The sequence below is a fragment of the Alternaria dauci genome, chromosome 6 (genome assembly GCF_042100115.1).
Source record: "Alternaria dauci strain A2016 chromosome 6, whole genome shotgun sequence".
Taxonomy (NCBI): Eukaryota; Fungi; Ascomycota; class Dothideomycetes; order Pleosporales; family Pleosporaceae; genus Alternaria; species Alternaria dauci.
The window spans coordinates 1,665,053-1,692,693 of NC_091277.1; the positions used below are offsets into that span (position 1 = coordinate 1,665,053).

Genomic DNA, 27,641 nt, shown 5'->3' on the forward strand with positions numbered 1-27,641 from the left:
TGCTGAGAGCGGCCGGCTGAAATCCAAAACATCTCTTGTCGACCACAACGACAGAGGCGATAAAACGCAAACTTGTAAGAAATAGCTGGCTCTTCACAGAGCATGTGCCAATGTACAAGAGTGGGTACGCATGGATTGCGATTGCCTTAGGAAGGTGGGAAAGATGGGGGATGATCCGCGAGCGCCAGTGATAAGGAGGGGGTTTATCATGGTCACCCCCTCATAACCGTTGATTCCAGCCTCATCGAACATTGACAACGTTGTTCGCTTACTTGTATCATGACTTTAAGGCACCGATTGAGTGCGATTGATCAGAAAGTGCGTCTGCGTGGAGACGACGAAAAGCACGAACAAACAGATGCATGGAGCAATCGCGATCTGATCCCACTCCCACCAGAGCGGAGGACATGGGGCTGGTTCAATTACTTCGGGTTTTGGGCAATTGCGTCGTTGAACCTCGCAAATTGGCAGACCCCAAGCACATTCTTGGGTAAGCTACAACAGAGGACGATTGTTAATACATGACGGCTGATAGTCACGGAAGCCATGGGTTTATCCGTCCCACAGGCTATTCTTATCATCGTTATTGGCAGCGTGTTGATTGCTCTATTCTCTACAACCATCGCTTGGGTTGGACTGAAGTGGCATATTGGCTTCACAGTACAGAACAGGTATAGTTGGGGTATGCGCGGAAGCTTCATACCTTTGCTACAAAGAATCCTCCTCAACTTCATTTGGAACGCCGTCCAATGTACGTAAGGCTTCTGAGGGCCGATATCCGCACCACATTACTGACTCGGGTTAGGTTGGAATGGCGGCCGTCTGGTCGCTGTATGCCTCACTGCAATCTGGCCGTCGTACGCACGCATGCCGAACACTTTCAGCGCAAGCTTTCCTGCCACGACCGACCAATTTGTAGGGTTCGTCGTATTCTGGTTCTTATCCACCCCGTTCTTGTGGCTGCGGCCAGAGAAGTTCAAGATTCCGTTCCTCATAGTCTGCACATGGTGCGGCGTCGGCATGTTGGCATGGATGATCTGGGCAGTGGCAACTGCCAAAGGCGTAGGTCCTCTCTGGAACGCTGGCGAATCTATTCCCTCAGGCTCCCCTTGGGGTACTTCATGGCTCATCATGACTGGCATAAACCAAACCATTGGCGGACTTGCTGCAGGCATCACCAACGGCAGCGACTTCTCACGCTATGCACGTTCAAGAAGGCACTACATCTGTGGTACCATAGCTAGCGGCGTGGTCACAAATGTCATCGTCTCCTTGATAGGATTGGTCACCGCTGCTGCGGGACAAAAGATCTACGGTGAGGTCTATTGGAATCCACCAGATCTACTTATGCGCATGATGGACAATGGGAACGGCTCATCGCGCTCCCGTGCGGGTGTATTCTTTCTGGCTGCAGGTTTCGCCTTCACTGCAATGTTCGAGAACATATGCGGTAACGCCGTCTCTGGTGGAATTGACCTCGCTGGCCTCTTTCCGCGTTATATCAACATACGTCGTGGTGCCATTATCACATTTCTGGCTGCATGGATCGTCCAGCCATGGCAACTCATCAACCGCGCCACCACTTTCATCGCTGTTTTGTCGTCCTTTTCGGTATTTCTGGCGCCTATCATTGGTATCATGGCATGCGACTACTTTCTCTTGCGGAAGAGAAGAATTCGCTTGAGTCATCTGTACAGGACAGAGGACTCTTCGTACTACTTCAGCAATGGCTTTAACTGGCGAGCGATACCGGCTTGGCTCTGTGGCTGGGCACCAACCATTGGAGGCCTTGTCGTGACTGTGAGAGGAGACGTTGATCCCCCGCGGTCCTTGGTGCAGCTCTACAACATGGCATTCTTGATAGGTTAGTAAGATAATGCAAGATCTGGATACAGAATTGTCACTTATATTCAAATAGGTTTCTTTATCAGCGCCGTTATATTCTACATTCTCAACCTGATCTTCCCCGTCCCTGATATGGATCAAATCGATCCCACCGATCTATACGGTACCTTTACGGAAGCGGAGGCCAGGCGAGCTGGTGTAGCTCCACTAGACAACCCATCAACCCTAGTGGCAACAGATGGACGGCGATCGACCGAACACGTTGTGGTCTATGGAGAGAAGGGCGTGTGAGTGTGACTAATTACTACGTGAGGAGAAATATGCGCTGAAATGGTAAGTAAGCTCGACCACTGAGCAACAGAGCTGCAACGGTCAAGTTAGATTATCGTGCAATAGAAGTCTTCGTACTGAATAGGTCCCACATGGCTAGCGAACCTGAAAGTATCTACACCGTCGCTATGGATCACAATTGATTCACTAGCACGCAACGACCACATAAATCACGACAACACTTATACGTTTGAGGTGCGCTTTCAGGATCCTCAGGGGGGAGTTAACTTTAACTAGTGCTAATGCACTCGCTCCACAACTAAAGGATGTTAAGCAGAGCAAGCCGCATTGATTCATATAATGTCTGAGGCCTTCACAACGGTTCCAAACATGTCATCAATCTCTGTTAAAGCAACCTTCTTAACCTGTGCAGCAGGAACGTCCTTCATATCGCGTTGTCCAACACCATCTTCAACAACAAGGGTCTCGTAACCTAGCGTAGTCGCTTCACGAGCGGTACTTGACACGCAGCCATGCACCATATATCCTGTAAGAACAACTTTCTTGAGTCCAGTCTTCTCGACAATCTCTGCTAGATTCGTCTCCGAAAATGATCCGGCGTGCTTCTTCCATACGATGGTCTCGCCTCCGATAGCTTCAACACCGTCCATCTCTTTGGTAAGCTTGCCGTTGAGCTTGAAAATGGGTGCTTCGTCAGAGCCCGTGTTGTGGAGGACATGAATGATGTGGCCGTTTTGCTTTCGGTATTTTCCGAGAAGACCGGAGATCGTGAAATTGACCTCTTTGTAATCTTGAGCTGGCAGGCTACCGTATATGTATTCGTCTTGAGCGTCGATGATGACAAGGACGGAGTCTTTGACCGATGCTGTCGAATTGGGGATCCCGATGACTTGGCGAAGCGAAGGGGTTGGCATATTGGATGGCTCGTTTGAGAAGATGGATAAATTGAGAACTAGTTGGTATTCATAAAGATGATCAATTTTGAGGTAGTCAGTTCCAGTGTTAGAACTGATTGTGTGTTGATGAGTGTGCTGGATACCTGTTCTCTGCCGACATCCAGACCTTTATGCCATCAAAATGGTAGCCCTTGCAATATTCTCCAACATTCGTCCGTTGCATACCTGGTCCGCGACTTTGGTCTCATGTGGTAAGCCAGCAAGTATGTTTCCTAAGCAGATCAATCGGACCGTGCTGGCAGGTAAGCTAGTCGGGAAATAATGTTACCTTATGTGGTTAGTCCATCTATTTACAGCCCGGATCGGACAAAGCCTTCAGTAAGGCGGACACTTCGTAGCAAATCATGCTCACTGTACCCCACTTAAAGGTTCAGGAAGACTTCCGGAACAAGAACCTTTTACGGTATTGTTCTGTCTTGCTGACAAAAGGAACGTACTGCCCACTTCTGCTGGACAAATCCATGGCCTCAGAAGCCTCCACTTGTTCGCACTAAGCCCCTCCTTGGATAGTCTGAGCTCCGGCACCCATGCGTCGCCTTCTTCTCCTCTTGCTTTTTCCACATTCACACAACAAATCTCGTCATATCGCGTCGCCACAACGCAGATTTATGAAATTCTTTCAGGTGTCCCATCAAACGCAGAGATTCAGATCCAGTTCACTACGCTTGTTCCTGCAGAGCACCACGACACGACTGCTGGAAAATTATAAGACGCCAACATTAGTCCAAATAGGCCATGCATTGCCTTTGATTCTATCGGTCAATTCGCTTCTAACAGAGTCGGGATATACGTCAGGGCGGAGGTGAGAGTTCCACGCAAGACACTACCTGTGTATGATGGTAAGTAGGGGTACGCATCTCAATCGACGGTGTCGGTGCACTTAACTATATCTTTTTTTCTCTCGGACCGATTGCAAAGGCCAATCTAGACGTCGACTTTCTGGTAGCGTGGCGTGGCGTGGTATCTAGCTTTTGAAACTACACATACGTCATCGATCCGGTAGTGCCGAGCATCAACCATGTCCAAACCTGAGGTCTTCTGTACAAAACCCTTGCTGTAATCATATCCACCACTATCAAAAAGCACTACAAGTTTCAAGCACGATGGCACCAGGTGACAAACTTCCCGATTTTCTCACAAACACAAAGCTCGATCCCAGTTTCGACAAAGACATTCTCGACACGCATCTGATCTACGACTACGACGCGCAAGACAACAATGGCAATCCCGAAAAGTGGCGATACGAACTATGGTGTTTCTCTTCTGACCGTGTCGTCTATGCCATCCACGGTGGTCCGATGGCCGGTCGTGTGAACTACCAACGCGCAACATACCAATGCATCCGTCCTGGTGAACTATGGCAAATAAACTGGCTTGAAGAGACAGGTACCATCGTCTCTGCAGTTTACGATATCAAGGAAAAGAAGGTGACGACGATGATTGCGTTTTCGGAAGGTCACTGGAAGAGAGCAAAGGAGGCATTGGGCGACAAGAGGAAGAAAGAAGATCTGGATAGATGGAGGGGCCTGGCTGGCGTGGGAAACCAGACTTCGAGGTTTATGCTGAGCGAACAGGCGCAAGTCGTGGAGACATTCAAAGGAAAGGGTGAATTGGTGCCGATCAAGGAGAGTGATCCCCTGTTTTGAGCAGTATATCATCCAAGACACTGCGCCAATAAACATAGGACCACGTTATGACATTTTTCCTGTGTAACGCTTTGCTTCCTTGTTCGAAGGGACGGTAGAACCTTTTTGATGCTGTTCCACATCTACATTAGAAACATGACGTATTCATGGAAATCTCAATTTGTCGGGGCCACATTACCGGTAACGAAGTCAATGCGACGTACCTTGCATCGCAGCTTGACAGTGCGACCATTCATAGAATGCTGTGGAGCATCATTCAGTATCACAACGCAACCGAAGCGGTGAGGTTCGCAACTTGTTCGGCGTTCTGGTGTGTTGTCGCATCCTCCCCTATGGCTCCGCTACAACGCGATTTAACCTTTCCCTCACCCGTAGATCGCGTGTCTCCTCGGAAGTTTGCTGTTTCGTGTGTGGTAGCGGCTCGGAATGACTTGTGATGGTCAATCTTGAGGACTTCTTCGCGAGTCCTTGGTCGAGTACTACTAGTCTAAGTACAGAACACACGTTGCACCAAGGCAACAGGAGGCGTGGGAATGATGAGGGGATGTCTCAGTATTGCTTGGCTTCAATAAACCAGTGAACCATCCGAGTCCCACTAGAGTCATAAGGTGCGTCCGGATAGCGGTAGCAAGTCGCTCTCGTTCTCTAGTGGAGCATGTGGGTGTGTTTACCAGCGCAGTGGTTCTCTATTCTCATAGCCGACTCGACGCTTGTGATGATTGCAGTTGTTTAACAGGTTTCGGTGAGCGCCAATAGTCTCTTCGGTAGGGCCTAAATCGAGCAATCGACGCATCTCCCTCGCGCATGTCGCAAACAAGAGGATGACTGTTCGGGGGGCCGTCTGTGCTGGGCCCGAATGGCGACTTGGGCACTTGGAAGCATATGTGTCTATTCTTTCGATGTACGCCCGCATACTTCTGGAACTCTGCAATAGAATGTAATCTTTTACGACAATGTGAAGTGTTGCATGTGTAGTCGTGCCTGAAAGGATGAGGAGATGGTTTTGTTCCTCCCGAACGGCGAGCCGAAGGGGGCTGCACCACCAAACGACGGTTGTGGGGTAAAAAGCCCGTCAGCAGCCATGTTCCACGGCGACGTTCCCTGTCCAGCGTGCTTTGCAGCATTCCTTCACCGCGAAAATCATTCGACCCTGCGTGAGAAGCAGGCAATGTTCGTATCGAAGGTTTCGAATGCTTCGCGAAGACGCTGGGGACCCAGGGATGGTAGAGGCGGCGCAAGCCACAGCTGCTAGCGGGAGTCTGCAAGTGGTGGTGTGGGTTTATTAGATAGAGAACAGACCGCATGTTCGGAGTCCGACGCCTGCTAAGCGCCCGCAGTCGGCTGCTGTAGGGACGGTGAGGGTCGTCACCGCGAAGCCACATGCGGCATGGTGTGGTCTTACGCTGAGGCAGACATGCACGAGGCAGAACAGGCGAAAGTCGAAATGGCAATTTCCACTCTTGCCATGAAGGATGAAGCGAACAGGTAGCGCGTCAACATGTCGACGCTATCGCGCGGGAGACATAACAAGGTTCTCGGAACGGCCGAGGGCATGCAAACACGCGTGCTGCAAGAGTGGTGGCCGTGGCATGGCTAATGTGTAGAGTCAATGTTCCGATGCTGTGCCAACGCCCTGCACATAGAGTTCCAATCTCGCGTTACCCCATGCGGCTTAGACTAGCGCCGCTGCACCTGCACCTCTATCCCATGCCACCGCAACTACTTGGCCCCCAGCACGCCATGTGCCACAACAGCAGAAGGTCAGTATGACAGGGTGCGGCGGGCGCGACGGGGATCCAGCGCGACCCTACTCGTCCACCTACTCCCATAGTGCTTCATCAGCTGCTGCCAGCCTGGCCATGATGATCATGCTCTTCAGCCCGCCGTCCTCCACTCTCTGTGTGCCTCAATATTCCTTTTGTTCCTGCGCGACCCCAGGCTGAATCACAAACGCCGTTTCATTTCGACTTGCTTTTGACTCCTCGTTCTGGATCACATCGCCTTCGTGTCTTCGCAATCCTCGTCTCAGTCAACACAACAACGCCCAACCATGGGTCGTCCAGCACTCACGTCGCGGGAGCACCTGGAGCTTTTGCGGAGCTCTGCTTTCGAGTCTGAACACGCCTGGCTCTACGACAAGTCCTACTCGCAACACGAGGCAGCGGCGTTGGCGCTGGAGCAAGAGATTGAGCAGTCGCATGCCAGCATATCCCCCGACGACAACTCCGACGAGCAAGTCCGCATAATCAAGACGCAAATCAATATCCACAGAGAGCGACAGCGGGCCCTGAGGCCGCACCTGGAGAGCGGGAGCGATCAGATTGACGAAGAGGGGAACGAGTGTGTCTTTGTACCAGCACCGAATCAATGGGGAGCCAACGGAGACTTGGACGAGGAGAGCGAGAGCCTATCTGCAGTAAGTAGCAAGCTCGCTCTGGTGGCCCCGTCGAGCCGTGACTGACATAGTCCAGATCCATAACCTTCTCACCTGGCAAACTTCCTACTCGCCCGTGTCACATGCCCCGCTTGATGAACTCCCGTCTCCTGACATCCCCTACCATTCGCTACTCGACCCTACCCAGCCTACAACGACGTACAATCTCCACCGCACACGGGAGTGGACCGGGTCTTCAGGCTTCCGGAAGTACATCTATAGCGCACGCGACTACTCGAACAAATACGCTCTGTACATGCTTGAAGCGACCCATCGTGACGACAGTCAAGTCAACGCTGCCGAGTTCTTCCGCGTCGCCGAGTTTCCACAGCCATGCATAACCATCCTTCTCTCCGGCATCGACAAGAAGCGTATGGCGACTAAAGATGCGGCCTACAAGTCGCGAAGCATACATCTGCGGGGCCCATTCTCGCAGCCCATCAAGGAATACCCCGATAGACAGCACAAGATTCCGTGGTCGCCACGACGCTTTACATACGGCGGACGCCGGTTCGTGTGGAAACAGGGCGATCCCAACGATGATGCCATGCCGGAGACATTGTACGAGTACCAGCAAGATTGGATGAAACCAGGAAGCAGGACGGGCAAACGATGCGACGACGCGAAGCCAATCAAACTAGTATGGGGCGAGAAGAGGAGGAAGGGCAAAGTAGACAGCTACACGATTCACTTCAGAGGTGGCATGGACCAAGTATTTAGGGAGATTCTGCTCGCAAGTCAGATGGCGCGGCAGGTATGCCTCTTCACTGCAATGGATTGAGGCGCCGCTGCACGTTGCAACGAGGGAAAATTGTACTTGTATAATCACACAGCGAGAGGCGTTAAATGGGGCCGTACAACACGGCGTGGATACCATGGAAGCAGCGTTCCGGCATTTGGCTTATATTGAAGCATTTTACTACTACTATTCGCAGTATTTTGGAAGTGGACAGCAGGCTTCTCTACTATCCAAGACATATTCGTAGCTCGAGGGCAACGTTGATCAAGTTCAAAACCATAATACTACCCCAATGCTGCAATGCATTCCCTGCTCCGCACAATGCAATTGCTAAGTCCAGATGCGATTGCGGATGATAGGTGACAGTTCGACGCATGCCTTACATCTGACTCATACTAATACCTCCGTTGGAGCCAACAGAGGGAACTTCCGCAGCGGCGTCGCATGGTTGCATGTAAGCTGCATATGTATGCTACGCTGTAGATTGGGCAACGACCTTGCTGACGTACGCCGTTACGGCACGCTGGGCCGGTCCAAGTTATTGGTGGATTTTGAACAAGCAGGGGTCACATTGGTAGCTTGGAAGGATCCGAGAATATCCAGGGCAATGGGTCGTGGACGGCATGGACGGCATTGCTGGTGAATGGTCTGTTACCTTCGTGACGTGAGTCGAAGTGGGGGGCACGAGGCAGAAGACGAATTAGGTAGCTTGAATACTCACAGCACACAAGGCACGTCCACGCTCTATGAAGAAGGGCCCAGGAAGACGGTGGTATCAGGCTTGAGCGGAAAACAGAGGCTCTCTGTCACCATCATTGTTTGTGCGCAACACAGAGATGCAAGTGTTGCAGGCCAACATCATGATGACTTCATCGCCAGCCCTCCTGCCATATAGAATCTAGACTATTACCGACCGCGCACGCTTTACCGCACACACCTTTCCCCTGTATTAAACGCCCCCCAAACTAAAGTCTCACGCGCGTCTTGGGCTGACGCCCACTGCCTCGCAACGGAACCGACAACCTGTTAGCTCACGTCCCTCCACAGAACAGCCGCCCGGTATCCAAAACAACGTCTTCGGCACCAAATCAAATACTGTGTTGGAACTGCAGGTGAACCTACCGACCAGCACGAACAGTTCCACGTGCATTGCTTACACCGAGGACTCCCAACACTTCTACATCCGCTTCACCGTCTCTCAAGGTTGCTCCCGGAGAGGAAGACCCGCTAGTCATGTCTTCAACGCGCAACACTACACTGCGCGAGATGACACACTCCTTCTGCCGCGCGTTGATATCGCCGCCTGCTCCTGCAGACCTCCTATCGCAATACTTTAGCGATGCGCCCAAGATCACAGAGCACGGCCCTGAGTGGTCGCGTTCGCGGCTGCCTTTCTTAGCTAAGACCTTTTCTGGTCGAGATGGCTGCGAGGAGTATTTCAAGGTGATGACTGATGTACTGGACATGTCTTTGCCCGAGGATGCGTTCCCGGGAAAGGAGGGGTTCATTGTGGATGCAGAGGCGGGCATGGTAAGTGTGGTCGGTAAAGGACATTTTACGAGTAGGAAAACGGGCAAGGGATGGAACGAGCAGTTCATTTATAGGTTTAGTGAATTTGATGAGCAGGGCAAGATAGGGCATTGGGAGGTCTGGGCGGATCCATTGAGCGCTTGGGAGGCTGTTGGAGAGTAAACTCCACTCCTTGAAGATATCGAATTCTACCAAATTCCGTACAGACTTTTGTACAATTAGGTCTACCAATACATCAATCAACATAAAGAGTCTGGAATATGAAGTTCACAGACGACATGTTGCACACACACGCTAGAGATTCCAGTAGATGAAAGACGTTAGCGCGTCCCAGATGTGGGTCCTGTCGGTGGTTTCTGCAGCTTCTTCCGAAACCCTTCAACTTTTCTTCCTCAGCGCTTCTGCACCTTACCACCAACTCTCCAACACCATGGCGCAAGCTCTATGGAGTTCACCAGGGCCGCGCTCTCTCCGCCAATACTTCGTCTCTATTAGATGACTAATTTGTAGCTCTTGTTGACAGTATTATGTTTCAGAAGGTACGTTGAGCAGTTTCTACCTATCACGTCACCCGCACACTTGCGACGTGCACACAAAGCTCAAAAGATGATATACATCGACCATTAAATACTTTAGGAAGAGCCGGAAAAGGTATGGCTAGCATCGACATATGCTACGCCGTCGCTGCTTATAACTCGGTCTCTGAAGAGCAACCTCACTTCTACATTATGGAATTCAGTTCTCGAACGGCTGCTGACGATGTAACGAATAGGCTACGAGATCATCTCGCAACGACTGGAACGAAACAAGTGTCGCTGCACGAAGCACAAACGAGACGCGATGTTTACACGATGATTCATGATGAAGTCGGCTGGCAAGTGAAGGCCGATGAAATTATACATCATAGTGGCGTGAGCACACTCAGCAGCAAGGGCATAACGCACGTCTTTTTGAATGCATGCGCTCACATATGTGCGGATACTATGGATACTATACTCGCAGGTCACTCGACATGCTATTGCTGTCGAGCAACGCAACAGCATCTAGCTCAAGTGTTGACGCCGAGGGCTCCGCCTTCTCGTAGGATCCCGTCATTGCCGGCCCACCCACGAAGACATCGGCCGGCCAGGAAATAGACTGGTCGAACGCATAGTTGTCGCTCCAAGTCTCTAGAAAATCGCTCATGTCAAATTCGAGGTCGTGATGGATCGTAGACGCGTGCTCCCCGGGCAGGCTGCTGTCGTTCATGTTTCGAGGACTTGAGTCTGTCCCCATATCAACTAGATCATTGAAGTCGAATATATCCCAATCACGCAATTGGTCCCCTCCATCTGCGATCGTCGTTGAAGTGGAAATGGTGTTGGGACTGCTGCGCTGCGCCGCTATATTTTTTGCGTACTCCTTTGGCGTCGAGCCTGTCTTGTCTTTGAAGATCTTGTGGAAGTACCGGGGCGTGAGGTTGACCTTTTTAGCTAGGTCTTGCAGTCTCAGTGAGCTGGGATCCTCGTTCTTCAAGGCTTCGTCGATCAAAACACATGCTTTCTCCACCGCTCGCTCCTGTGGGTCCTCAAGTATGGTATTCGGCTTGCATCTCTTGCAGGCTCTGAAGCCAGCTGCCTCAGCTTCAAATGGAGTCGCATAAAATCCGACATTTGCCCGACGCGCTAAACGTCCTGGACAGGTTGGTCGACAATAGATTCGCGTGGATTTGACAGAGTAGATGAAATGGCCATTTGCGTCGGCGTCCCTTACTGTAAGGGCTCGCCACCGTGCAGCGTCAGTCGCATATGCCATGATACAAACTCCGTATAGTTCAGCTACGAAGTCAGCATGGGTACATGTGTTTTGCGTAGTCGTGTCCAGAGCATACTTCTGCCGAGTAGATAATCTTGGGGTGTCTCTGGGGCGAAGAATCGTGAAGTGGTGCTGATACAACTGCAGCACTACCGACTCCAGGTACTCTCTAGGCGTGACGAAGACCGCGGTTCTGGAGGGAACAAAAGAATCAATTAGACATGTGTAGTGAACTTGACCGTGGCAACGAGCCATCTTAAGGGCGGAAGTGCTCGCGGGCCCTAAGGTAGTGCACGCTGTGATTGGCCAGTTTAAAAGCAATCTTGAGAGGCATGACGCAGGGTGACCTTGCGAATTACGAACGGGGTAGTATCGCGTATTGACCTGCGAACCACGAGATGACGTCCACGGGAAATGCGACCTTAATGAGTAGCATCATGGCGCACGCAAGCACGTTGCTCGTCGCTCGTCGCTCTTTCCGCGTCGAGCCCGGCTCCGGTGGAAGAGGTAGGCACGATGGAGACACTCACCATAGGTCTCACTCAGTTTCAATTGTATTGCACGGATAAGACCTTCGCACGACCATTCTTACTATCATCGACATGATGGAAGGTCCTGACATCGTTACTGTACCCGGCATCGCGGCGCTTCCACCAATAACAGCGAGACAGATTGGTGCTGGGCAGGTTCTCATCGATCCCAGTTCCGTCGTCAAAGAGCTCATCGACAACGCTCTGGATGCACGTGCAAAGAGCATATTTGTGGATATTACTACCAACACAATCGACTCTATCCAAGTCAAAGATGATGGCCATGGCATACCAGCTCAAGACCGCCCTCTTGTATGCCGACGCTCCTGTACCAGCAAGATCAGAGACTTTCATGACCTGAAAGAGGTCGGAGGGAAATGGCTTGGCTTTCGTGGCGAGGCACTCTCAAGCATGGCTGAGATGAGTAGCTCCCTGTGCATCACTACTCGAGTAGAAGGCGAGCCGGTCGCTGTGAAGCTCAAATATGGTCGCGACGGTGAGCTTGCTTCGTAAGACTTCCAACGTGCTTACGTTTGGAGTTGGCTAGTACTAAACTATGCAGTATGGAACACAACTCCCACCCTGTTGGCACGACGGTCAAAGTTGCGAAGTTCCTTGACAACATACCTGTCCGAAAGCAAACAGCGAGCAAGGATTCAGCAAAACTACTGGCAAAGATCCGGCGACTCATGCAGGCCTATGCACTTGCCAGACCTACTACACGATTCAGACTCCGCGTATTGAAAGCGAAGAGCAACAATGGCGACTTCGTTTATGCCCCGAAGGCCGATGCGAAGGTCAAAGACGCAACTCTCAAAGTAATTGGCAAGGATTGTGCTCTACAGTGCGATTGGGCTGTTTTGGAAGCAGATGGCTTCGAGGTTCATGCTTTCTTACCCAAGCCAGGTGCGGCTGGACCAAAGATAGCTCATCAAGGAGCTTTCGTTTCGGTCGATGCAAGACCTGTATCGAGCAGTCGCGGTACCATCAAGCAGATTGTTACAGCCTACAAAGACCGACTCCGCAGGTCAAATCCTTCACTTGCTGGTGTCAAGGATCCGTTCTTCTGCTTGAACATCACATGTCCACACGGCAGCTACGACCCTAACATTGAGCCCGCCAAAGACGATGTTTTGTTCGACAACAGCGACCTGGTCACTGGTATTGTGGATAAATTGCTCAGAGCCTATTACCCTGAGGCTGCTCAAGAGGTTCGGAGAACTGAGCCTCCGACATCTGCGCAACAACAGTATGAAAATCAACCTAAGCAGCTACCAACAAGTCCCATTGGAAGCTCCATCACTGCTTATGGAGATGAGACTACCAGCGCGATCGAGGAACCTCCAATCACTCTGATGCAAGCGCAACCACGTTGGAGGTCAAGCATGTATGGAATCGACGAAGATGATCTACAGTTTCTGCAAGAAGACCATACACCAGTGATTGTAGAAGAGGAGGGAATCCGAGCGACTGAGATCTCCAATCCGTGGACTATTGCTCGAATGAATGCCAAGATCAAACCAAAGCAAGTCGGCAGCCATGAACAGCTGCTAAGCCCAACCAAAGGCCAAGGAGATGGCAACTCGGATCCTGGTTCTCCTGGTACCGCTGTCACTCCCCATCGGCCTCGCTCGTCGTTGCCTTTGACCCCTCAAACGTCGTCAAGGACGAATGTAGCGAGATTTCCATTGGACGCACAACTGGAGCGAAGTATTCAGCATGTATCGCAGCCGAGTTCAGAGATCAGCAGCTCTGACAATACCACACAAGATAGAGCGGTAGATATGCGGCGTCTTTTTGAGTTCAATACCTCTCCTTCCCATACTGGCATGTCAAATCACTTCACGCAACGCGAGGTTTGTTCAGCAGGCTCGCAAATGTCGGACTTCAATCAGTCAGCTACCAGCCCGCAAAATATGACTTCTCTGGGGTCTTCAGCTCCTCGCAGGCGTCGCGTCCAGCAGACCTACGCAAACAAGCCATTTGCGCCACCAAATCGGGAATCGCATGAGACAGTGCTCGAAAAGCCTTTACCTGGCACACAGTCCTTCCAGCCAACTCATCATCAGCATGTGAAGTTGAACCAAGGGTCACGACATTCTCCCACTAATTCGTTGGCGTCGCGCAAACCGTTTCCAAACGTAGCTGAGCGTACAGTTCCAACCCAACGTCACTCAAATGATAACGGTGACATCCGTGACTTCTTCGGCAGCCATTCACAGCAGAGGCGGGCGCCAAGCCAGCGAAATGCCCCAGAAGTTGGACTTTCCCGAGCTTCTTCATCAGAGCCACAGCCCCGCTCACAACGCATTAGAAATCGTCTACTGTTTGACGAAGACCGTGGAACGGGTGTCAATCTGCGTGGTTCGATCGAACAGTCTCGAACTTCATCTGTAGGGAGTCAGATGTCAGGGTTATTGGACCAGCAATCGGTCGGTGATGGAGATGCCCAAGCTGTGTTTGATCAAGACGGGAGCCGGTTGGGGCCGTGCAACACAACCCATCAGTCCCAGATTCATGATCATGACTTCCCTCGGTCGCATACTCACAGGCCTTCTGATATTCGAAGTAACCGTCCTTTCTTTCCCCAGAGGCCCTGCCAGGTAACCGCCACTTCAGATGCGCAGCGTCTCGACGACAACGCCGAGGAAATGGAGGCATACTTCAAGTCACAGGAACAACAGCACACCATCACTCTACCACACCCGAATGATGCTTCTTGCAGACAAGAACCTCGCATAACTCCATCCCACGAAGCCTCAAGAAAAACACTTTGCTCCAGACGTCGCACCACTGACGCTCTAGAACGAACAAAATCTTCCAAATTACCACTTGAGCGCACACCTAAAGGTTTCCATATCCAAGACCTGATCTTGCCTCTTTCCATAAACATACACACAATCTTACAACAGTGTTGCAGATTGGACATGCGGCTTAATAGCCCAGAGTGGGGGTACCCAGCGGAAGATGCATACGTCAATCTCGGTGAGCCAGTGTCCAGGAAGGAAATTATGGAGTGGGTAATCAAGCTTGATGCATTACTGTGTGAGCGGTGTGAGAAGATGGGTAGCGCAGATACGAGGCATGAGATACAAGAGGGGATTCAGCGGGCGCTTGAGGCGAGAAAAGAGTCAGATGGTGTCATGCCTAGAGTTGAGAGTCAAGATGCAGTAAGTAGTGCGGTTGGGGTATGCGAAGAGGATGTGTTCCGAGGCGACGGTGATGCTAATAGTTCTGTCGTTCAGCTGCAGGCTGCGGAACATGAGAGGAAGGTAGATGATGACGAGTTCGATTTCGACATGGAACAATTTATTGATCTGACAGGGGATGATGGCAGGCAGATCATGGAAACGGCTGACGATGGGAATACGGAGGTGGTAAAGAGTGAGTACGACGAAGATATTGAGGATGAGATGTTGATGGATCTATAAGAAGAGTGGAGGAGAGCGATGGAATTGGGGAGTCAGACTCGGCCCTAGCCCTAGCACCGTAACCTAGTAACGTATCCAACACAGTAGACAGAGCTCTATACTTGTCTAAAAGCAACTTCCTCGGGCAATCTAAAGCTTGCACAGAACATCCTCTTCTTGGGCGCTACGTCCCTTACATCGTATATATTCACATCCTCCATATCCGGTGTGATTGTTGTACCCAGCTGCCTGCTAACCTCCTCGCAGATGGCCTTGACCTCCTCTACATTGTCGTCGCTCTTTGTGGAGAAGCAATGTACGTGAATCATGGGCAGTTTCTGAGAAGTGTGAGGTGCGAGAAGTTTCTTAATCTCAGCAGCAGGGTAGCCGGGAACCTGGGCGTAGAGACCGATGAAGGAGGGGAGGAAAGTGATGGCGGAGGCGGGCAGGTTCATGACGTAGTGTGAGAAGAAGCGTGGCTGGACGAGCGTCTTGAGGGGCTCGGGTTGTTTATTCTCCTCTGGTTTGCTGCGGGAGAATTTTGTCTTAGGGTAGATGGCGACGGAGCGCTCGTCGCTGGTCAATAGATCGGCCGAGGCTTGACGGATGAACGACCCGCCATCGGTGTTGAAGGGACGGACAAAGTCGCCTACTTTGTTGATCTTGACGTTTTCGACGAGCGAGTTGTAGGATTCGGGGTTCAGGTCATTGGCCCAGACGAAACACTTCTTCTTTCCCGCTGGGATGGAAAAGGGCCCTACGCCGGCCATGACGTCGCATATTGCCTCGCCTTCGCGGAACATGCTGCAGACGCGCTCGTGCTCGGTGTGCAGACGTGTGTTCCAGTATACTTTTGCAAAGTCGAACTTGAACGTACAGCCCTGCTCGCGCAGTTGGACGTTCATGTCATCTGGTCCGTGGAGCACTTCGTATTGAAAGGTACGGAAGGCGTTCTCGGTGCCCACGTTGTCGAGCTTGTTGATGACAGTCTTGACCATGGGGTTCTTGTCTACGAGGACCGTGCCGATGAGGTGTTTGTAGGGCCAGTATCGCTCGCGGAGGTTCAGGTGGGCGACATGGCCGGCGAGGGCAAAGCCCTGGGGTATCTCATCGTCGTGTACGGACTCGGGTGGGGGGATGATGGCGCTCGTGATTTCCGAGTAGGTGAAGTAGTCGTAGTCGAGGTGCAGCTGGTAGGGAATCACGCCCAGCGTACCGTCCTGCTCGAGACTCTGCAGCTTAGGGGACCATGTCGTCCGATCTGCCTGGTTTCAGACTCAGTACTTCCATGTACCACCACCACGCTGTGACTCACCACCATGGACGACTTCGGGCCGCAGGAGCAGGCATTTGGTTCCCTTGGCCGCTCTTTCCGGATCCGGATCCGGTCTGATAGGGTCTACGCGGTTGTTTGGGAGCGTGTCCTTGCTGGCGGTGAGTTCCTTGCGGCACCGCGATATGTCCTTGGGGTTGAAGATGCGGGCCGCCGAGGTGGGGATGGTTTTTTGGAAGAAGGTGCGGTCCAGCACCTTCATGGCGCGGTTCACGGGGGGCGCGAACATGTCGTTGGTCGCGTCAGTCGCCGACATTGGATTGTGCGCGTTGGACGAGTGTCGCGTGCTCTGGCGTGGTGTGGACGCGGTCGTGAAATAATACTATTTTTGTGGTGAGGAATGACGCACTACGCAGGCAGAGTTGGGGTTCCCCAGCATTCCACACGCCAGGTACCGGCCGACGCATTCTGGAGCTGCCCCTCGCTCGCCCTGTGGGATGCGGTGGCCTGGCCAGAGGACATGGCATCCGCTCCACATGTTTGGATACATGTTCACCTGTTGACAGACGTGGCCGTGTCTCTGAACCGTGTCAGGGTCCCACTGCACGGCGGCAGCCAACCTTCCAGTCCAAGCGCATTAGTGGGCTGCAGGGGGTCGACGACTCGTGCCGGGATCGCGTACCTAATCTTGAGCAGTGGGTGGTTAATGAGCAAAACAACAAATAATCTTGCACCACAACACGACCCCCCTGAGCCGCCAACACGCCCCTCCACGCCCGTCCGCCGCCGTCGCCGCCCATGAAGACTCCCAGGCTCCGCGTCTGACCGCTGCATAGACCGAGCGCCCCGTTGCCATCTCCTTTCTCCGTATACCCCGGATTCCTTGGGAACAAGAGTTACGGCACGCACCATGGCGTCTGGCGGAGGGAACATCAAGGTCGTCGTGCGATGCAGGCCCTTCAACGGCCGAGGTAGGCATCCCCTGGGAGCAAGGCGAGGCTGCGGCTAACACCACGCACAGAAAAGGCGCGCAATGCACAGTGCATCGTGCAGATGAAGGGCGACCAGACCATCCTCTCCCCTCCATCGCACACCGACGTCAAAGGAAAAGCCGCAAAAGCCGCCGCTGAAGGCACCAAGACGTTCGCCTTCGACCGCTCCTACTGGTCCTTTGACCGCGACGCCCCCAACTATGCCGGTCAGGACAACCTGCACGAAGACCTGGGCAAGCCGCTGCTCGACAATGCCTTCCAGGGATACAACAACTGCATCTTCGCCTATGGTCAGACGGGTTCAGGAAAGTCGTACTCCATGATGGGTTACGGCGCCGAGTACGGAATCATCCCCAAGATTTGCCAGGACATGTTTGAGAGAATCAAGGGACTACAGGCGGACAAGAACTCGTCATGCACCGTCGAAGTCTCGTACTTGGAAATCTACAATGAGCGCGTCCGCGATCTGCTGAACCCCTCCAACAAGGGAAACCTACGAGTTCGAGAGCATCCATCCACCGGTCCCTATGTCGAAGATCTGGCCAAGCTCGTCGTCCAGTCCTTCCCCGAAATCGAGAACCTCATGGACGAAGGAAACAAGGCCCGTACCGTGGCCGCGACCAATATGAACGAGACGTCCTCCCGATCGCACGCCGTCTTCACCCTTACCCTCACCCAGAAGCGCCACGATGTCGAGACAAGCATGAGCGGGGAGAGGGTCGCCAAGATCAGCCTGGTCGATCTGGCTGGATCAGAGCGCGCGCAATCCACAGGTGCGACTGGTGCAAGATTGAAGGAGGGCGCAGAGATCAACAGGTCACTGTCCACGCTGGGTCGTGTCATTGCAGCGCTTGCAGACCAGTCGTCAGGAGGGAAGAAGAAGACACAGGTGCCGTATCGAGACTCGATCCTGACATGGCTCCTCAAAGATTCATTGGGAGGAAACAGCATGACGGCTATGATCGCCGCCATCTCTCCCGCCGACATTAATTTTGAGGAGACACTTTCGACACTCCGCTACGCCGATTCCGCCAAACGCATCAAAAACCACGCTGTCGTCAACGAAGACCCCAACGCCCGCATGATCAGAGAACTCAAGGAAGAGCTGTCAAAACTGCGGTCTCAGCTAGGCGGGGGAGGGGGCGGGGGTGCCGGGGGAAACGGCGTCGTGGAAGAACAATATGCACCCGACACACCGCTGGAAAAGCAAATCGTCTCCATTACACAAGCAGACGGCTCGATCAAGAAAGTCTCCAAAGCTGAAATTGCCGAGCAGCTCGATCAATCCGAAAAACTCTACACCGAGTTGAACCAAACCTGGGAAGAGAAGCTGCAAAAGACGGAAGAAATCCACAAGGAGCGGGAGGCTGCGCTCGAGGAGCTTGGCATCAGTATCGAGAAGGGCTTTGTCGGCCTGTCGACACCCAAGAATATGCCTCATTTGGTCAACCTGAGCGACGATCCACTCTTGACTGAATGTCTCGTCTACAATCTGAAACCAGGCACGACGACTGTAGGCAACTCTGATGTTGAAAACCAGACCGCTCAGATCCGCCTGAACGGTTCACAGATTCTTGCAGAACACTGCCACTTTGAAAATGTGGACGGCAAGGTGACTGTGATACCTCAGGAAACCGCTAGCGTCATGGTCAATGGCGTACGCATCGATAAGCCAAGGTTACTCAAGAGCGGCCACCGCATCATACTTGGCGACTTCCACATCTTCCGCTTCAACAATCCTCAAGAGGCAAGAGCTGAGCGTGCTGAGGTAGGTACAAGCTTACTCCGCCAAACCGTCACAGCCAGCCAGCTCAACTCTCCTTCGCCTGCACCAAGACCCGGTCACGACAGATCGTACAGCGCCATCAGCATAGCAAACTCAGACTTTGACCCCGATAGTCCCAGGGCAGGATCGCCTGCATTCTGGCAACGCGGTCGTGAGTCCGAGTTCTCTTACGCACGCAGAGAGGCTCTTACCGCCTGGCTCGGGCCTGATAAACGTATCGAAAATCTTCCAGACGAAGACTTTGAAGCACTATTCGAAGACCTCAGCAGGTTGCGCGAAACCCGCAAAGCCCGTCCCGAGAGTAGGATATTCAGCGACGAAGATACAGAATCAATGTCGTCGTATCCTGTACGAGAAAAGTATGCTTCTGGAGGGACATTGGATAACTTCTCACTCGACACCATGCTGACGATGCCGTCTACGCCGAGGCAAGACGGCAGTGAAAAGATGGAAGATATAAGGGAAGACATGGAAGACCAGATAGAAGAAAAGAAGGAGGAGTACAGTGCGAAACTCAAGGCTGATGCAGAAGCCAAAATTGAGCTGGAACAACTGCGGGCTGCGAAAGAAGAGATGCAGAAGCAATTGCAGAAGCAACAAGAGGCTTTTGCGCGCCAAATGAAAGAGCTTGGGCACGAATGGGTACCCGAGAGCGTACCCGAGAGCAACGGAGCAGCCGAAACCGAAACGACAGCTGCAAACCCCGAGCAGAATGAGCAGCAACTCGAGTTGATCCGGACGGTGTTCAAACAGTGGCGGCGGAGAAAGTACGTCACTATGGCGGAGACGCTTCTGCAGAACGCAGCTATCCTGAAGGAGGCTCAAGTCATGAGTCAACAGATGGACAAGCACGTGGTTTTCCAATTCTGTATCGTCGATGTTGGCCATACTGTTCCGTCATCTTACGACTTGGTCAACATGGGCATCCCCGGCGAAGACGACGAACACCTCGACAGCCAGTCTAAGCCATGTGTTGGTGTTCGTGTTATCGACTTCAAGAAGGAAGTCGTGCATTTGTGGTCATTACAGAAGCTACGCGATCGCGTACGACGGATGCATCAAATGCATCAGTATATGAACCGACCAGAATACTTCCAGCACTTTAATCCGGAGTCGCCATTCTCCGAACCCTGCATGCCCGAATTTTCGCGCATTGGCGACGTGGACGTTCCGCTTGCTGCTGTATTCGAGTCTAGAGTACGAGACTTCAGCCTAGACGTCATCTCTCCTTACACAGCGAACCCCATTGGTATCATCCGGCTATCGTTAGAGCCTTCCTCTGCGGAGGCACCCTCTACTACGCTAAAGTTCAATGTTGGCATGCATGAACTTGTTGGGTTTCCAGAACGAGAAGGCACTCAAGTGCATGCCGTACTCTTCGTACCTGGTATCTCTGATGAGAGCGGAGCGACGACCACAACCTGGATCACCGATTTCAACGAAGGGCCAATCCGCTTTGAGAGTGTACACAGCATGAGCCTTCCCTACCCAAGCCCGCGTGAGACTTTTCTTCGTATCTCCATCTTCGCAAAGGTCACCGACATCCACCTCGATAAACTTCTGAGCTGGGATGATATGCGCGACTCTGCAGAGAAGCCCAAGCAAAAGCGTCGTCATGCACGATTGCCAGAGTCGGAGTTCTACACAGAGGACACGCATGACATCTTCTCGCGTATTCAGATACAAGAAATCACCGACGACGGGACCTACCAGCCCGTCGAGGTAACACAAAGTAACGTTACAGATGCTGGGGTGTATCAACTTCACCAAGGTCTTGCGCGTCGCATTGTTGTGAATCTCACACACACCTCTGGGGATACGATACAATGGGAAGATGTAAAGTCAGTACGCATGGGCCACATCCGAATGGTCGATGCAGCTGGCAACAGTCCCAACTATGGCTCACCCGTGAAGGAGGTGCCTGTCGATCTCATCTCCCCACCCGTCATCAGGAAGAATGCCGATGGCACCACGAATGTTAAATTCGTAGGACGATGGGACAGCACGGCTCACGCGTCACAGATACTAGATCGCGCGACGAAGGACAACTTCCGCGTGAAGGTCACGCTCCTCTTCGACGTCACATCTTCCAAGCTCATCGAACCGATGTCCTTCTCTTTCGACCTCTTTGTACAGATTCGAGGCCGCTCTTATATGCGCCAAGGGTCCCTCTTCTCTTTGGCCAGTATCTGGAATACCGTAAAAGTCGTTCACTCGACAGTAGGAATCTTCAATGTCGCAATCCGGCCCACATCCGTCAAGCGTGCGACAGACCTCTGGCGCATGAACACGAAAGACGACTATGTAAAGGGCGAAGAACAGCTTTCGGGCTGGACACCGCGCGGTGTCTCTTTGGTGCGCGACTTCATTGATGCTGAAAAGCGCCGCGCTCGCATTGCAGACATAGAAACAGCGCGTTCCGTCTTGTCGTCAAAGGCACTGAGCATACCTGCTTCCGCACTTGCTTCCAACAAGGACAAGCCCTTGGAAGACGCTCAGATAGCGCTTCTGCAACGCATGATCTCGCTCTGGAAGACCAAGAAAGCCCCTGCAGAAATCATACTCAACCCGACGAACCTTGAGCCACCCGTCAACGGCGCCGCCTTCGCGTCACGCTCTTCTTCTCCGTCGCCAAACCCAACACCCAGCTTAACAGCTACCGTCCGCTTCATCAGCAAAAATCCAAATCTCATGAAAGCGTCCTACCTCCTCACGCCAGACCCAACGAACACGCGCTGGATCCGGCGGTACGTCGAGCTGCGGAAGCCTTATCTCCACATCTACTCAGCAGATGGCGACGAAATCAATGCCATCAATATCAGCACCGCGCGCATCGATCATTCGCCGCAGATTGCGAAGCTGCTTGGCGGCGGACAGCAAAGTAACGGACAAGGAAATGCTGGTGTGCACAAGGACGTTGTCTTTGCTGTCTTTGCCAGGAGCAATACGTACATCTTCCGAGCAAGAAGTGAGAGAGAAAAAATTGAGTGGATATTGCGATTGGACCAAAGTTACTTCAGCAGCGAGGGTAGTGACGCGTCGTCGTGAGGGCATAAGAGTGTCTGCTTGGGGGAGTTATATTTAGACACGAAGCACCATGTGAGAGCGTTTTAATTCTTGTGTCTACGTTGTAAAAAAGTAGGAGATGGTCGATCAGGATGTTGCTCCTGTTCTATTCCTTCTTTGGCGTTGCAGTTGGGCTTTTTTATAGCTTTTCTTGGGATACCCAGAGCATACTAGTCGATGCTCGTCTTGCGCGATTATTTAGCGTAGAGATCATATCAATCCAGCTTCTCTGCCGCACGACAATCCTATTCTAGTCAGCGCTGACGATCTTCATTACCCAGTCTGCTCGACCTGCCGTTCGCAATGATTAGTAGATCCCGCCCCGCTTACTCCTAGAACCCCTCATACACGACTTCCCGAGGCTAACCTTGGGATCGACACAACTTACTTGAACAACACTACGGCCTCCAATGCATAACTTAAAAAGCACAATAAATCTCGTGTTCCAGCCTTGAGTCATTTGCATAGTTGGACCTGAGAGACAAAGAAAGCAGAGATCGTCGCAACATGGCTGATACACAGAAAGAGGATACGCAGCATAAGCTGGATGAGGCGAAGCTTGGATCGTTTCTACAGCGAGAGATACCCAATCTGCAGACACCTGTGATATCGACGAAGATTGGATATGGGCAAAGTAACCCAACATACTTTGTCGACGATGCTGCCGGCACACGCTATATTCTCCGGAAGAAACCCAGCGGGACTATCATCTCACCTGTAGCGCACCAAATCGATCGAGAATACAAAGTGTTGGAAGCACTTGGAACAGTGGAAGGTTTCCCCGTTCCAAAAGTATACTGTCTGTGTATGGATGCTTGAATCATTGGAACTGCTTTCTACGCACGTCCCATCCTAATCCTGTTTTCCATCTCTTCCATCTAACATGTTCTCTAAAACAGATCATGGAGTTTGTCAGAGGCCGCATAATCACAGACCCTAATCTCTCCACGCTTCCTCTCTCAGACCGCCGCGCCGCGTGGAAATCCGTCATATCCACCCTGGCCTGGCTTCATTCCATCGACCCCGACACCATCGGTCTATCCTCGTATGGCAAGAAAACCGACTTCTACGCCCGCCACTGCAACACCTTCTCGCGTATCGAAGCTCAGCAAGCCCAGGTCCGCGATGTCGCTACCGGCCGTCAACTCGGTCGCGCACATCCCGAGTTCGACAAGCTTGTGGCTTACATACGAAGTCATCTGCCCAGCGAGCGCACTTGCATTATCCATGGGGACTACAAGTTTGATAATATCATTCTGCATCCCACGGAGCCCAGAGTTATTGCTGTGCTAGATTGGGAGTTGAGCACGCTGGGTCATCCGCTCATGGATATTGTGTACTTGACTGATCCGTATTGGAACCGGGTTAGTAAGGTTGCAATTCCTGGAGGGCCTACGGCGCAGCAGGTAGAGGGGGCTGATCAGGGAGGTGATGTTTATGATGAAGAGAATCTAGCGAAGAATGGGTTGCCGAGGATGGGAGAGCTATTAGATGTTTATGCGAAGAAGGTAGGCTGGGATCCCAGAGGGGATAAATGGGATATTGCGAGGGTTTTTCATCTGATGAGAGTAAGTATCTGGGCCTGTGTTGTCTTGTTCTTGTATAGTGAGGCGCATTTGGTTCAACGCTACGATCAAAGGCTCGAAAGCAGAGAAACGGATTATGCCAACACTACTCTAGGCTGGTGTGATAAGCCACGGTATCCAAGCAAGGGCCATCAGTGGTCAAGCCAGCAGCTTTTTCCCCCACGTATACTTTGAAAAAACCAAACAAGGACTGGAGGAAGCGCTGCGAATAGTGAGACAGATGGAAGATCAAGAGACACCAAAGAGCTCGCTGTAGAATCATCGACGTCATGATCCATCGACCTTTATCCGCATCACAACTACCACACACCAAGCGTCTCGAAGCGCCGGTCGACCTTAGAAGTCCCTAGGTACCATACAACACGCATACACCGATCTACATCTCCACCTTCCCCATTTCCCCCGTCGACTCTCCATCCTCCATACACTCCAACCCCACTGTGCTGTTAGAGACGTACTCCACCCAGTCCACTCAATGAACGTCTCTTCTTTCTCGCCAAGCCCCGCATCGCATCTCATCCGGTCGCGGCATGCACACGCATTGCAACAACGCAACCCTTTTCCGTTGCACTCCGATATGCATCGCGGTTCCCAATCGCACCTTGCCCGTGATTCAGATCTGAATAGACCAAGCCTTCCCATGAATCACCAAGACATTTTTTTCACAAATCAAGTTCCAACCAAGACCGTCTTGGCTTCGGTGCATCAAACAAAAGATGTCGGCGCGGTGTAATGCACAGACTATGTACGGAAGTTTCCCCGTCCCCCACCCCTTGCTCTGGTCCACCATTGGCTAAAAAGGGGAGATAGATACATGTCAGAGATGATGGAGTTCCGCCAAGGTAGCCAAGCTTTGTGCAATCATTCTCGGAGGTCGGAGTTTGTAATGCTGACGTGGCCACTACGATGTGAGACTGTTGAGGTGTTTCATCTCTTCATGCAGTGTGTAATCTGCCGTTTTGGTTGTCTGTGATTATCTGTATGCTGGTCAACCCTGTCTTGAGGAGAGTGGGAGTGGACAAGGGATCTTGATTACTGAGAGAGTTGAGGATTCCAAGGTTGGATCATGGTCCATGGAGAAGAGCTGCAAAAATGAGCATGATGGACAATAGAGAAAGCACCAAGATTGGTGGGAAAGAGCAACAAACGCGCGCATGCATTCGAACTTTTTTTGTGGATCTATGAATTGGACGCTCTATATGCCCATCAAAGTGCAGTGCGCAAATTGAAATCATTGCCCGTGTTATCTGTTGCCCCTTCCCGATTTTACGCCGACGCTATGCAAAAGCTGATAGGAAAAAGATAGACTTGAAATACAAAGAGTGAGATTGAGATGGTGCCCTACAAGTTGTTCTGTTGTCGCGCCCTAGGTCTAATGCTTGGAATGGATGGTGGAGTGTGATCTATAAGGGCAGAAGCGTTGAGACCGGCTGTCGGCTTCTGGGAGAAGACAATAAGCTGTGGCGAGAAGAGAGAGGATGTAACAAGGGGTACAAAGGAGCGTGATGCTTTTAGCTCACGTGTGGCGTATACGTGGTTGTATAACGAGTGAGAGAACCAGACTGGAAGAGAAAATGCCGTGAAAACAAGTTGACAGCGAAGACGGCATGGAGCAAGCGATAGTGTCGAGACCACTGGATTTGGCGACTAGTGATCGGCAATGTCTTCGTCCATACCAGGATAGATGATATCTGCGACGTAGACGGCCTGGACGTGTTTGAACAGGACGAAGAACCACATCGTGATGACAGCGATGGTAAGACCATTGCCAACATAGAGGACCGTTTCATCTTTTAGGGAGTTGCCGATGGAGATGGTAGCGATGACGAAACCGGTGTTGGGAAAGACCATGGCCCACCATCCGAGATGAAAGTATACAGCCCAGGAGTTGATGACCTGAAAATGATGTTAGCGATTGATAGGGATGCAGTGTAGTGGCAGACTTACAGCAACAAGCGTGACCATGAAGAACCACATAGCCAATACCCAAAGGAAGAGCGCGACAACTAGAGCCAGGGTCCTGAGTAGCCTGGCATCGATGAGGCCGTCTCCCTGCAAGTCGAAGTCGTCGGGGAGAGCGTTGGCCATACCAATCAAGGCCAAGCAGGTGAAAGAAGGCGGGCCGACAGCGATGAACATGGCTCCTCGATGCTCACGATCGGGGTATCCGACCTGCATTAGGCGGCCGATGTAATGCGCGTACATAAGAATAGCTACCGTGAATCCAAGACCCTGGCATCCGAGCCCTGCAACCAGAATCGGCATTCTGGCAGACACGGGCTGTGAAGCGGCAATGGTCGATGCAATCGTACCCGCAAGCATGATTGGGAAGATGGGTAGAAGCCACGAAGGCATGAAGCTGGTGAGCTTGTATGTATGGCAGCAAAAGAGGAACGAGTATTGGAAGCTAGCCAGGCAGAAAGTGACGAAGGTGTAGGCCCAGAACGCAACCGCCATCGTGGTGACTGCCCAAGCTCGGTTCGGATGATCGATTTCGTAAGCCTCTATGACGTATTTCTGAGTTCCGGTGATGATTGTAGCAATAGAGAGGAAGAAGGGACCGAGGAAGAGGCCTTCACGTTCGTGGGTGATAGAGGCCTTGAAGGATCCGGCATACTTGGTGAAGCGAAGGATCATGGTCATTGTTACTGCAGTAAACAGCATGAGGTTGAGAATGTAGAAAACGGCGCCGATGGTGATGAGACCGGGGAAGGCATGGGGCTGGTTAGCGATAAGCGTACCGAGACCACCCGTGGCCATCGTCAGAGTGTAGTTGGCCCATGTGTAGTGCTTGATTCGCTCTCCGAAAGTAAGATATGGCTGGTTGGGGTCCTTTTTGCCAGGAATCTTGGTGTGCTTGTCCCATCCGGAGTGGCCATCGTCGTGCTTGTGCTTCTCGAGATCGATGTCGTCCATTGGTGGTGGTGGGGACTGGGGAGCTGGGTCTCTGAAGGGGTTCTCTGGTTGTTGTGGCCTTTCCTTCGTATCGATGCGGTATCCATTTGCATCCACTGGACCGGGGAAGTAGCCTGCATCAGATGCGTACATTGGCGCAGGTGTATGTCCTTCTGGCGTGTTGTTTGCCCATGTGTTGGTGCGAATGGTCTCTCCAGACTGGAAGGGGAACTGGCTCTGTTGAGGTGCAACAGGTTGAGGCTGGTACTGGTTTGTTTGTAGCTGCTGCTGCTGCTGAGGATTGGACAAGCGGGAGTAGTTGTTGACATCCCGGCTCAACTGAGGTGAGTGTTGAGACTGACGAGGTCCCGAAGGCAGTCCATATTGTCCTTGCTGCTGGGGGGTCTGCATACGAGGACCTGAAGGTAGGCCATACTGGCCTAGTTGCTGTGGCTGAGGGGAATATTGGGGTTGTTGTTGCTGTTGGTCAGAAGCGAGAGGAAATCGGCCATTTTCGAAATTGGGGCTGAAGTTATCCTTTGTGCCAAAGGACAAACCCTCTGGTTGGTAGCGAGTATCCATTGTGAAGTGAAAGAATAGGTGGCCTGCACCGTAAGAAGACTAAAAGATGGACGTGACAGCAGATAAAGGAAATAAACAGAAAGAAACTATGGCCACAAAACGCGCAATATGGACCAGTATTGACCTGCACGGAGCAATTTGATAGAAACCCAAGAGGCGATGCTCGGGATTACACCAGTGTATTGACACGCGCCGAGCGGGATCAACATGGGCCTGTCTCTTTACTATCGGTCCTGTTTCGAACGGCGTGCCAACCTAGTGCCAAAGGCCACTGACAGCTAGTCAG

At 52.0% G+C, this 27,641-nt stretch overlaps 9 protein-coding genes across 9 annotated transcripts; 6 read left to right on the forward strand and 3 right to left on the reverse strand.

Moving 5' to 3' along the window:
* Window positions 1–279: 279 nt before the first annotated feature.
* ACET3X_006886 (uncharacterized protein) lies at window positions 280–2,136 on the forward strand (the record flags this gene model as incomplete). Its single annotated transcript, XM_069453065.1, has 4 exons — window positions 280–490; window positions 536–751; window positions 806–1,864; window positions 1,919–2,136. The coding sequence occupies 4 exons, from the start codon at window positions 280–282 to the stop codon at window positions 2,134–2,136; spliced, it is 1,704 nt and encodes a 567-aa protein (XP_069305654.1).
* A 262-nt stretch (window positions 2,137–2,398) lies between these two features.
* Window positions 2,399–3,168, reverse strand: ACET3X_006887 (uncharacterized protein). Its single transcript, XM_069453067.1, has one exon. It carries the CDS (start codon window positions 3,048–3,050, stop codon window positions 2,469–2,471), a length of 582 nt encoding a protein of 193 aa, XP_069305655.1. The 5' UTR covers window positions 3,051–3,168; the 3' UTR covers window positions 2,399–2,468.
* A 1,027-nt stretch (window positions 3,169–4,195) lies between these two features.
* Window positions 4,196–4,738, forward strand: ACET3X_006888 (uncharacterized protein; the record flags this gene model as incomplete). Its single annotated transcript, XM_069453068.1, has 1 exon — window positions 4,196–4,738. The coding sequence occupies one exon, from the start codon at window positions 4,196–4,198 to the stop codon at window positions 4,736–4,738; it is 543 nt and encodes a 180-aa protein (XP_069305656.1).
* Window positions 4,739–6,788: 2,050 nt separating this feature from the next.
* On the forward strand, window positions 6,789–7,953 carry ACET3X_006889 (uncharacterized protein; the record flags this gene model as incomplete). The annotated part of the gene is made up of 2 exons (XM_069453069.1): window positions 6,789–7,154; window positions 7,210–7,953. The coding sequence occupies 2 exons, from the start codon at window positions 6,789–6,791 to the stop codon at window positions 7,951–7,953; spliced, it is 1,110 nt and encodes a 369-aa protein (XP_069305657.1).
* A 1,191-nt stretch (window positions 7,954–9,144) lies between these two features.
* ACET3X_006890 (uncharacterized protein) lies at window positions 9,145–10,296 on the forward strand (the record flags this gene model as incomplete). Its single annotated transcript, XM_069453070.1, has 3 exons — window positions 9,145–9,441; window positions 9,965–9,980; window positions 10,214–10,296. The coding sequence occupies 3 exons, from the start codon at window positions 9,145–9,147 to the stop codon at window positions 10,294–10,296; spliced, it is 396 nt and encodes a 131-aa protein (XP_069305658.1).
* Window positions 10,297–11,837: 1,541 nt separating this feature from the next.
* Window positions 11,838–13,547, forward strand: ACET3X_006891 (uncharacterized protein; the record flags this gene model as incomplete). Its single annotated transcript, XM_069453071.1, has 3 exons — window positions 11,838–12,274; window positions 12,328–13,486; window positions 13,536–13,547. 3 exons carry the CDS (start codon window positions 11,838–11,840, stop codon window positions 13,545–13,547), a joined length of 1,608 nt encoding a protein of 535 aa, XP_069305659.1.
* A 1,349-nt stretch (window positions 13,548–14,896) lies between these two features.
* Window positions 14,897–16,764, reverse strand: ACET3X_006892 (uncharacterized protein; the record flags this gene model as incomplete). The annotated part of the gene is made up of 3 exons (XM_069453072.1): window positions 14,897–15,190; window positions 15,373–16,436; window positions 16,491–16,764. 3 exons carry the CDS (start codon window positions 16,762–16,764, stop codon window positions 14,897–14,899), a joined length of 1,632 nt encoding a protein of 543 aa, XP_069305660.1.
* A 594-nt stretch (window positions 16,765–17,358) lies between these two features.
* On the forward strand, window positions 17,359–22,274 carry ACET3X_006893 (uncharacterized protein; the record flags this gene model as incomplete). The annotated part of the gene is made up of 2 exons (XM_069453073.1): window positions 17,359–17,419; window positions 17,470–22,274. The coding sequence occupies 2 exons, from the start codon at window positions 17,359–17,361 to the stop codon at window positions 22,272–22,274; spliced, it is 4,866 nt and encodes a 1,621-aa protein (XP_069305661.1).
* Window positions 22,275–25,525: 3,251 nt separating this feature from the next.
* ACET3X_006894 (uncharacterized protein) lies at window positions 25,526–27,355 on the reverse strand (the record flags this gene model as incomplete). Its single annotated transcript, XM_069453074.1, has 2 exons — window positions 25,526–25,774; window positions 25,826–27,355. The coding sequence occupies 2 exons, from the start codon at window positions 27,353–27,355 to the stop codon at window positions 25,526–25,528; spliced, it is 1,779 nt and encodes a 592-aa protein (XP_069305662.1).
* Window positions 27,356–27,641: the final 286 nt, after the last annotated feature.

Excerpts from the sequence above, each read along its gene's own strand:
- ACET3X_006887 (XM_069453067.1), bottom strand. The coding sequence starts at position 3,050 with ATGCCAACCCCTTCGCTTCGCCAAGTCATCGGGATCCCCAATTCGACA.